Source organism: Oncorhynchus tshawytscha, linkage group LG23 (genome assembly GCF_018296145.1).
Source record: "Oncorhynchus tshawytscha isolate Ot180627B linkage group LG23, Otsh_v2.0, whole genome shotgun sequence".
NCBI lineage: Eukaryota > Metazoa > Chordata > Actinopteri > Salmoniformes > Salmonidae > Oncorhynchus > Oncorhynchus tshawytscha.
Genome location: NC_056451.1, coordinates 9,854,040 through 9,865,587, shown reverse-complemented (window position 1 = coordinate 9,865,587; position 11,548 = coordinate 9,854,040). Strand labels below are relative to the sequence as shown.

Here is an 11,548-nt window from a genome sequence, read left to right as displayed (position 1 = left end):
CAAATAAAATTTGATTTGATTTGAAATACCACCATGGAAGTGAGCTCAATGAGAGTCCCTTGTGGAGAATGAACAAACTACAACTCTAAAGAGCTCCTGCTGTACCATGATTATCCACCAGGTGTCCCTATATTGTCAGAGATGAACGATAATGTAAATCCGAGTACACTAAGTTTTCTGATCTGTGTCTAGTCCTCAGACAATCAACTGATGAACTGAAAGATATGCAAATCACATGCAGAAAATGTTTGAACACCAAGACATGTCATCTCATATTATGATAAAAACCTTCCCTCTGAAAACTGAAACAAGGTAAACAAATGTTTTAAGACATTCCCTCTCATGTCTGGAAGCATGCAGTGGAGTGAATCCTGACTCTCCCTGAGGCAGCTTCCTTCAACAGTGGGAATTCCACTACATTTTGGAGGATGTAAAATGTTGGATATCGGATCCGCCCTGGAAGTGTAAACGACGTATACAAAGAAACAACAAAACCAATCGCTCTCCACCTCGTCTGCTGTTGAATGTTAAGGGATCAAGAGCAAAAAGTCCATTGATGTTGAGACTTTCTTCCACTCCTGTGAGAAAAACACTAACCTAAGGGAATCCTTGTTCTCTCTCTGGGATTCTCTCTCTTTCACAAACACACATGTAATCACAAGCACACACACACCTAATGTAGCCTACACGTTTGCGCACTTGCACTCACACACACACACACACACACACACACACACGTGTGAGTGATGGATGACAGGAGGGATAAACAATGTTACACTACTAACCTGGGTTCTGTATACCTTTGTACTATGCCTCACTTAGAGACTTACAGTAGGATGATAGACTATTGCCTTGGGCTCCCTCTTTTTGTGTATGATTAGTCCATGCAGCTCCAGGGAATTACTGTGAGGAAGCTGGAGCTTCAATTGGACTAAGTTGCTTCATTATGGGCTCAACTGATGTGTGGGGTCTCAGACAAAGCAATTACACTCGTCCCTTTCATGTTCTGTATATTTATCAGAAACACTGGATGTAAGGTCTGTGCTACTGTGTCCATTTGAATGGAATATATAACCGTAGGGGTTGTGTCATTATAATGCCATAGGGAAGATTCTCTACAAAATGGTCAATGCAGTAATGAAACCAAAGAGAGAGAGAGATGTCCGAGGTGGTCTGCGAACCCTCAATGGTGTGGACATAGTATAATCAAAACAAAGACAATTTATGTGATGGCTAAAATGAAAAGAAAAGTAATTTTAATGAAAGCAAACATTTTATACCTCCACTCAAACATGGCAGTACAAAATCACATGTATACAGTAGATGTCAACTCCTCTCCCCCATTCAGCAGCACCTTTATCCAGTGATCTAGAGACCAACCCACATTTAAAAAACTATAGTATGCTATGGTATATATACACTATAGTATTAAGTGTAGTGTTTTTGCAGACTGTTTACTATAGTAATCTGTAGCATTTACAGTTAACTATAGTATAAAGACCGTCATAAAATAAAAAGTGTATACTATAGTAATTAATGCAAGTGTTTTTGAAGATTGTAGTATTTACTGTAGTGTTTTTGCAGACATTACTGTAGTATTTACTATAGTGTTCTTGTTTTATTATCTTTAACATAGAAGTGGAGGCTTTTTTCCTTTAGGAAATCTATTGGGGAAACACTAAAAGAGCAAATTTTCCATAACCTGTAGGTAGGTAGGACTGGGGTCTGAACGGATAGCTCAGAGCTTCTGCTCTTTTCTATAACCTGTAGGGACACACAATTATAGGTGGCACAAATTGGGATAAGGGGGAGGGTAATGGGCACGGTATATGCCAATTAAATATTGTAGTATTTAATATAGTGTTTTTGCTGACATTACTGTAGTATTTACTATAGTATTCTACTGCATACTAGAGCATTCTATAGTAAGGACTACACGTGATCGAAGGATACTACAGTGTGTAGTATATTATAGAGTTTACTACACAATTATATAGTAAGTACTGTAGTATTCTATAGTAAACTGTAGTATTTATTCATGTGAATGAAACACAGTACTGTTTGAAGTCTCAGACCATAGGACTATAGACAGTCTCACACACTTGCATAGCGAACTGTCTCCATACACACCCCTGTCTCATGTTAAACTCTTCCCTATCCATCACACTGTTCCTTTTTCTAGTGCAGTTCACGACATACAGAGTTTGAAGGCTTGGAGTGTCTCTCAAACACACACCTTGTGGCCAATCCATAGGTGGGTAGTGATAAAGGTGATCCGAGGCGAGGCTGTACAAAGTGATCTGCTCTTCCGGGTTGGCTCACGCCTGGAGCAGCTGTCCTGTAAGGGCAGGGCTTCTGTCCCGGATCAGAGCACATGACATCTGGGCCACCTTCTCCACTGACCGCCCCCAAAGTGTAGCTTCCTGCAGCATCCACATACATACAGAGAGACACTGTGAGGATCCTGAGTGCAAAGACACAAAGAGATGGTGTTTGGATCGTCTGCATAATCTGATCCACAGACAGGCATACTGTGCTGCTGCATATCCTGATCTATCAAACCAATCACAGTGGGGAGGATCTCCTTCACACACATTTGACTGTTCAAATACAATACACAGCCCTTTGAGCTTATTTAGAACAGACAAAAACAGTAAATCCACCAAGTATACCCATCGATATTCTCACACACACACACAACCTGCTGGGATCACACCAGAAGCCTTGTGATTGACAGATACCACGACTTACACAAGACGTCCCATGTCGAGTCCATTGTCTCTTAGGAGGATTCCTCCCTGGAAAAGCAGCCCTTCTCACATTCTCCGGTGTTGTAATGCCTACCGCATGTCCATAACATTGGCCAAACAAACATTTGAATTCTCCTAAATCAAATTTTGTTAAGAATTCCCATTTGCAGGGTGTGTGGGGAAATGATCGTTGCCCACATGTGATTCGATAGCGAGTTCAATCAACAGACGGAAGCAATTTGAAAAGAGAGCACTTCAAAATTAAACCTCTGTATGATTTTTTTTTTTTCAAAAGTGCTTTTCTGAATTACAGGTCCCGTTGCACTCGTAAGCCCAGGCGAGGGCATTCTTTACAGTTTACAGTGCATGATATTGGACAGATCTGCAGCAAACCACACGCTCAACTACAGACAGAATGTGTGTGTCTGATCTAACCGACTAGGGTCCCACTGCTTTTAAAAGGCAGACTCTCTAATGTTGTGGTCATTTGCTTTCGTGATTCCTCTGTGCCTTGTGTTTTTTTTCAGGCTGCCTGCGAATGCCTTTCGTAAATCGTCTTTCACTCCCTTCTCCATTCCGGACATCAGTGAGTGACTCCCGGTTTGGGTTAGTAGTTGCTTGATGAGGCCTCAACGTTGGGATAAGTCTGGTTTCTGTCTTTCAGACCCATCAGTGTTTTAGAGAACTATGGTGCTGCCGTCCTGTTCCACCACGGATCTGAGATCTGAGGGGGATCTCTTGGCATGTACTCTACTCTATTCAGCCTGGTCAATTTCACATTGGACCTCGTGGGTTTGAATATCATCCTAGTCACAAAGCATTGGAAACTGTGATGAAATGAGATTTCATTAAAGACTTACTTTCTTCACGTTTGAATTTATTTGAATGATTGTTAGTGACTACTCGTTTGTGAACCTATAGTGCTTAATCTATTGCTACGGTGTCCATATTAGGACAGACTCAGAGTCACAAGGAGTTAGTTTCTGCACTCATCTCCCAGTGGAATGATGTGTAATTGGAATGTTGTTTGATTTCATAGTGTAAAATTGTAATAAGATACATTTCTAATTCAGCCCTTCCTGGGTATTATTCAGATGAAACGTTATCAGTGACCAGACCTAAAAGACGTGTAGGGGTGCAGGGGAATGTACGTGGTGAGGTATGAGAGTGCTCAGAGCGGTGAGCGTGGAATCAGGCCTGACCGCGGTTAATGTGACTGAGCACTGGGATGCAGAACTCCTGGAGTAACTCCCTAATCAGAACCAGTGTTGGATGACAAGCATTTTCCACACCAAGAGGGGATCTGAGGCTACAACTGCTGCTAGACGGATCAGCAATGATCTATTGATTAAAGCATAATGGAGTCAAAATATGGTAGCTTTGAGCAGGTTCCAGGAGTATTTCATTTCAGCTTTTCCTGTGTTCGCCTAATATGTTTTTCTATTTACATTTGGCCATGGTTTTAAGAAATCAGAAAAGCGCATGGAATGAAAAAAAATGAGGCTCTCCTGCTTTTCTTTAAGATGTACCAAAGTCATTGCTATTTTATTTAAAGGAATACTTCAGGATTTTGGCAATTAAGCACTTTATCTACTTCCCCAGAGTCAGATTTTTACCTTTATTTAACTAGGCAAGTCAGTTAAGAACAAATTCTTATTTACAATGACGGCCTAGGAATTGTGGGTTAACTGCCTTGTTCAGGGGCAGAACGATAGCTTTTTGGTGGATGTACTCATGGACACCATTTTTATGTCTCTGCATTCAGTATGAAGGAAGTTGGAGACAATTTCGCGAGAGAATGCTAACTAGCGTTAGCGCAGTGACTGGAGGTCTATGGTATCTATTAGCTTGCTAGGAGTTTGCATCAAACTGCACGCAGATATAAAAATGGTATCCATGAGTTCATCTGACTCTGGGGATGTAGATAAAAGGGCTTCATTGCCAAAATCCTGATGTATCCCTTTAATTACTTGTACTTGGCAATGCAGCCTGGTTTCAAAGACTAGACGTAACATAGTAAACGTAATTCCGTTGGACTCAATTAGAATTCTAACCCTTAACCCTTCCCCTAACCCTTTAACCTAACTCCTAAACTTAACCCTAACCTATCTAAAGTTAGCCAGCTAGCTACAGTAGCCACCTAGTTAGAATTCGTAACATATCATACATTTTGCAAATTCGTAACCTATTGTACGTTTAGCAAACTCGTAATATATAATACGAATTGTAATTCATAACATGCCATACGAAATGGATGATGGACATCCACCAATTAATACATACGAAACATAACATACTAAATGGAGTGTCTTAGATTTACATACAGAATAAGAAGAAATGCTCTGAGACCAGGTTGGGCAATGAGGATGGGGGCCAGGTTGGGCAATGAGGATGGGGGCCAATACATCTGTGAGCAGTCAACAGAGTATGGCAGCAAATGTACTTTTTTACCCCAACGTTGACTGGATATTCCACCATAAGAGAAATACACGTTAGTTTGTCAGCGATTGGGAGCCAAAGCTTTGCGAGAAATCAAAGCATTCTAGGAAACCTGATTGCAACTCTTCCCCTTTATTTGCACCATAAGTAAATCATTAATACATTATTTTCTCTCTCTCTCAGTCTTCAATCTAATTCAGAAAAATAGCTTATTGATAAAGGCCATGGCTATCAGTTCATCACAAGGAATCGATTCCAGAATGTTTGAGGCATTAGTGGACTCTGAGTATGATAAATGCTAATTAGTCCATTATTTACCACCCAAGTGCATTGTCTAAGGGAAAGTCCGGGAAAGCATTAAGAGTATAGTGTCATGTCATGTCATGGGCTCATTTGAGACAGCTACAATCCCAGCCCGAACCACCAAGCTAATGATCACTCCCCTTAACAAGGTCTGTTTGGTTATAGGCGCAGCATGACAAGACTAACTGCTGGAAAATTTAAGAAAGTAATGAAAAAAGAGAGGAATCAAGAGAAAGCAACTGGAGATCACCAAGGAGGATTAACATTTAAAGCCCCGTCTAAACCTTTGTGTTCAATTTTTCTACTTGGGAAATACATGCCTTTAAAATATGAATTATACTTCATAACAACGCATTATTAAATCAACTAGTCGCTCTCTGGTACATGAGCAAGAATGGAGTCCCTTTGAAGTCACTACAGCTTTGAGCAGACACAACTGTCGCTGGCTGTTGCCAACTTGAGCAATTGGGGGAGAAAGGCCTGGTCAGGGAGGTGACTAAGTACCCAATGGTCACTCTGACAGAGATCCTCTGTGGAGATGGGAGAACCTTCCAGAAGGACAATCATCTCTGCAGCACTCCACCAATCAGGCCTATGGTAGAGTGGCCAGACGAAAGCCACTCCTCAGTAAAAGGCACGACAGCCCGCTTGGAGATTGCCAAAAGGCACCTAAGGGACTCTCAAATCATGGGAAAAAAAGATTCTCTGGCTGATGAAACCAAGATTGAACTCTTTGGCCTGAATGCCACGTGTCACGTCTGGAGGAAACCTGGCACCATCTCTACGGTGAAGCATGGTGGAGGCAGCATCATGCTGTGGGGATGTTTTTCAGCAGTAGGGACTGGAAGACTAGTCAGGAACGAGTGAAAGAGTAGACAGAGATCCTTGATGCAAACCTGCTCCAGAGGACTCAGGACCTCAGACTGGGGTAAAGGTTCACCTTCCAACAGGACAACGACCCTAAGCACACAGCCAAGACAACGCAGGAGTGGCTTCGGGACAAGTCTCTGAATGTCCTTGAGCGGCCAAGCAAGAGCCTGGACTTGAACCCGATCGAACATCTCTGAAGAGACCGGAAAATAGCTGTGCAGCGACGCTCCCCATCCAACCTGACAGAGCTTGAGAGGATCTATGGAGAAGAATGGGAGAAACTCCCCAAATACAGGTGTGTCAAGCTTCTAGCGGCATACCCAAGACTCAAGGTTGAAATCACTGCCAAAAGTGCTTCAACAGAGTACTGAGTAAAGGGTCTGAATACCTATTTAAAATGTGATCAGTTTTTTATTTGTAATACAATTTTATTTTTAACTGTTTTTGCTTTGTCCTTGTTGGGTATTCTGTGTAGATTGATGAGGGAAAAAACGATTTAATCCATTTTAGAATAAGGCTGTAACGTTACAACATGTGGAAAAAGTGAAGTGGTCTAAATACTTTCTGAATGCACCGTATAACTGGTTTCAGAATGAAATGTAGGCTTATCCGATGACGGAAAGAGGAAACTGAGTCATAAATAATGGCAGCTCACTCAAATGACTCTGGATGGGCTTGACAGACATGGCGGGTACCTCTCCTGACCCTAGCTCACCCACTAAACTTTCCTGTCATTGGCAGTGTCTGTCTGTTCAGTGCTCCCCTCTTCACTTCTTTCCACTGCTGGCACTCCAGGATGCATAAACTCCTCTCACTAATGAGGCCCTATCTGGCCCATTGTTACGAACACATGCACTCAAGTCACACACGCACACTCAACAGGTCCCTGTATATAGTCATGTTATTTTCCACTCCCTGTATATAGTCATGTTATTTTTACTCGTAATTGTTATTCACTGTGTATTTATTCCTCGTGTCACTATTTCTATTCGGAAGGGCCTGTAAGTAAGCATTTTACTTAGCATTTTGATTCACTTGCTGAGAAAGAGGGAATCTAAAACGAGGGGGTGGGGGGGGTCATTTCTCCATGTCTCTAGCACCATCTAGTCAGACCCAATAAAATGTCCTCCAGGGCCGAGGTGGTTTTCCATTGGCTCTCAGTCTCACCATGTCTTCCAGAGGTTTAATATGGATGGGGAAAACAGTTGGTTGGGGTGCAACACCACACACAAATGGGCCTCCAGTATCTCTGAGGCATAGAGAAGTGCTGAGACATGTGGAATAGAAAGACACCTGACTTGGAGAAGAAGTAAGTATTATAAAACAGGTACTTCGGATTCTGGATGATGATTGGCTGAAACAGTATACATGTAATGATTGCACTGTAATCGATGCTTGTCAAATGCCTGATCCAAATATGTGTACCAATAAATACGTATACACACTAGGTATAGTGCCCACCTGTGTTGTGGGATACAATGAAAAGTCCCAACACATGTATCTGAGACCTAGTGCTCTCACAACAAGGGTAGATGTCCCATTTTTTGGGACATTTCATATTAACCTAGGGAATACGAAATTAACCCAAATGAGCTTGACATATGCAGCATTAGACTAAAACCACAGAGCACTTTGATAACGGAATATAAATAGAATATATTTCACCGATATTACACATGGGGTAACCTCACTTTCCACTTTATCATGACAGTCTGCCATGGACTTTCACATAGAAAATCTCCCTGACAAAAGTCCATCATTTGTACATATTAGTGGGAAGTGTCACAAGTGAAACAGTATATGCCATATGTAACCCAAGAGGAGAGCATACAGTTACACTCATATAAAAGTTACTCCTCTACAGCAAATCATCCACACCTCATATTTTAATACCTAATACCTGTTCCTTCTACATGGACATGTTCACTTAAAAGGGCATCAACAAATTTACTTAGAATAGGTATCAAAAGTTAGTGACATATTGGATAAACACAAATGCTCTCTCGCGAGCACGGACACGGACACGGACACACACTAGCCTTGTTATTCCAAACTGAAACCACACGTTTACAGAATGGAACTACAAATCATTACGGAATCTATTTTTACATACTGTTTAAGAGGAGGATTTTGACAGGAGTAAGACTATACCTCTTTGAAAGAGGAGAAAACATCAGCAGACCACACAATAAGCAATCCTTTGAGTACTAGCTAACTTCACTTTTAAAATGCCACAGATGGGATCAACCTTTCCATCATGGAAGCAGAGCTGTGTATAGCAGTCCACCGCCACACATGAAGGGGCTCTTTGAAGCTTTGGGTTTTAGCAATTAGGAGTTTTAACAGTGACAATTTGCACGCCTCTGTCATTTTGAGATCTCAAGCCCCGAGGACTAGCTACCGAGGGCTCCCACTTCAGTTCCCTTCATGGATTGCCAGTGGAGCTGGAGTCCTCAGTAAAAACGGCTCATGGAAACGCTTTCAGTAGCGCCGGGGCCAAGTGTCCTGGAAAGAGTTGTTAGAATCACACTACCCAGCGAAGAAATCGTCCAGAACGTCCTGTTGAGACATACTGCATGACAAAATGTTTGGGGCGCATTGTAATGTTCTTCTATGCTTGTGGTACCGTTAGCCACGAGGGCAGTATCAGTTTCTGTGGGCTGTTTCAAACTCTTCCATGAGCAGATCCGCCTTGCTAAAAAAGCTGAACATTTTGCTTCTTGTTTATTATCGTCTAAAATAGTAGGCTAGAATAAGAAAAAGTTGTATAAGAAGCTCTCCCCAAATGACCTATGAGGTGAGTCCCGTTGGTACAATATGACTGGGGACACACACACACACATTCCCTTTGGTTTAAAAGGATTGTGTTTCATCCTTCTGACAGCATGTCCTTTTCTTGGTATTGACCACCCCCCTCCCCTCTAATTATATGGGGAGGCGGTAGCTAGGGGCTAAACAGACAGAGAGGGATAGCATGTCTGGTTAAGAGACTTGATATGAGCCCAAACCTAACACCCAAGATTTGGAGTAATTTCATCCAAAGTACAGCCTACTTGGGCCATGCTAAATTAGGAGGATCCAACTCAACAGTTAAACCATTGACTTGGGATTAGTGATTCAGGACAAAGGGTCTGGAGGTCAGGAAATGTGACAGGCCGCTGGTCAATGATTTTAGGGTGAGGCGTTGAATGTGGCAAGGTGCCAGAACGTCTGCTGCACTTCATTTGAAAACGACACGTACTGTATGAGAATTCTTAAGTGCATCGAAGTTTATCCTTCACCACTTGTGTGGAACTTTCGTGAGTCTCATCAGACTTTCCAGACAAGGAAAACCGCACTTGCATTGATACATAGCTGCTTCTTAGACCCCACTGACACAACAATTGCTGTTGCACAAGCTGCTCACAGTACAGCGAGAAAACTCACTTTGAAAAGGGGTTTCCAAAATATTCTGACAACCACGGTATGTATAGACTTCCCTTTGACTAACCAAACAACAAATGGGACACAGAGCATTTCAGCAAAGAAAAGAAAAAGGAAGTCTGTGTTTCCACAGGGTCTTTTCAGAATGAATGCTGTGTTATTTCAACAAGCTCGAGTGAGTGAGTGATGACTTGAATTTGGCCCACCGGCAGACATACCTCTAAACAGTAACCAGGACAATGACTCTTCAGTTATAGAGGCATGAAGACATGGGGAGGATGTATGCACTGGGACATACCAACCTCCACACACACACCTCATTTGGTTATGATAGTAGAAAGTCCCCATATTACAGATAAACATGACACGGTCTGTATCGTAGGACATCTTAGGTCAAACACAGGTACTGGTATTTTGCTCACTGACACCCCAGACATGACACACCCTGGACTTAAACCCAGTACATCCTGGTCACGGCTTAGCGTCCTCACTTCCACTCCAAACACCGAGGTAGAATGTAATCGCAGACATATCTCCCATAAGCCAGGCATACAAACACCGGTGCAACAATGTGTTTCTATATTTCTGTCAAAACAACGGCATCTCACAGACTAAACAACGAGGGGATGTGCAGGCCGTGCGGCCTACCAGATGATGAGTGTGAGACTGAGTGGGCAGGCAATGGGCCGTGAAATTGATATCAAAACAATTCACAACAAAAACAATAGGTGTTTGAGACAGACGCATCACTGATTTCAATCAAATCTAAACGTTTGGAATTGGACTCTATTCTCATCACCTTCAAAGATACAGTATCTGTAGGTAAGGATGTTCTAACATTGTAATCACATTCAATGTTTACTGTGAGGATTTTCCACAGCCCAAAACAAACAATACCATATCACAGTGAGGTCTTGCCCCCAATGAAGACATGAGCACACATCTGAAAGGTGAACACTTCTCAAAGAAGCCTTAAAAAGGAACATGTAAAGCAAAAGTGTAATCCTTCCAGTGCCATCTCTCTCACACAACATTATAAAGACGTGTTAACTCTATCCGCCAATACTGTGGGTGGTCAATACTGTGGGTGGTCAATACTGTGGGTGGTCAATACTGTGGGTGGTCACAGCGCACAAAGCTAGTGGTAAAGTAAATTCACATATGAATACACTTTGGCGTTCTTTGCCTGAGTATATGTTTACAAACTAATTTAGAGAGACCTGGAATGTATTAATCCACTATAAAAGAATATATCCTTTTGTTTGTAATAGTTCCCGTAGTTGGAATGCCGTTTCCCCGATTGGGACATCGAAGTCAAGTCCTATCACTGAGAAAACCCATTGCTGGTCTATTTAAAAATTGACCAAATCAAAGCTGAGTAAACAGTGCTTTTGGTATGTCTAAGTCCTCCCTAGCCAAACTCCTGTGGTTGAGTTTCACACATCTGGCGCACTCAGGGCACAAAAGATCAAGCTTGATATCCTGCAAGTCTCCTGGGTCCACATCTTCCCAAGGCCCTATGGACCCTGGTGCACTATATAGAGGAAAGAGTGCCATTTGAGACTCACCCAGGGGGGTTCTTATCTTGGTTTCCCCAGGGATCCACATTAACAGTTACAGACATCATTATGAGAAAACAAAAGAGAACAAATTAGGCTTATGACAGGGGAAAATACTGTGTGAATGAGCGTCTGCATATTGGAACATAAATCTGATGCTAACCATTAGAAGATCTACAGAAGATTGGCCAAATCTGTCAGCGC

The 11,548-nt window shown here is 42.1% G+C and overlaps 1 protein-coding gene across 2 annotated transcripts in view; it reads right to left on the bottom strand.

The window, feature by feature from the left end:
• Positions 1-1,227: 1,227 nt before the first annotated feature.
• Positions 1,228-11,548, bottom strand: part of crppa (CDP-L-ribitol pyrophosphorylase A) — a 32,712-nt gene continuing 22,391 nt past the window's right edge. The window contains exon 10 of one of the 2 annotated variants that reach the window (XM_024396322.2): positions 1,228-2,464. In XM_024396322.2, coding sequence (XP_024252090.1) covers positions 2,366-2,464 — 99 coding nt within the window. In that variant the 3' untranslated portion in view covers positions 1,228-2,365. The remainder of the gene's footprint in view (positions 2,465-11,548) is intronic. The other variant, XM_024396317.2, reaches the window with a different exon arrangement.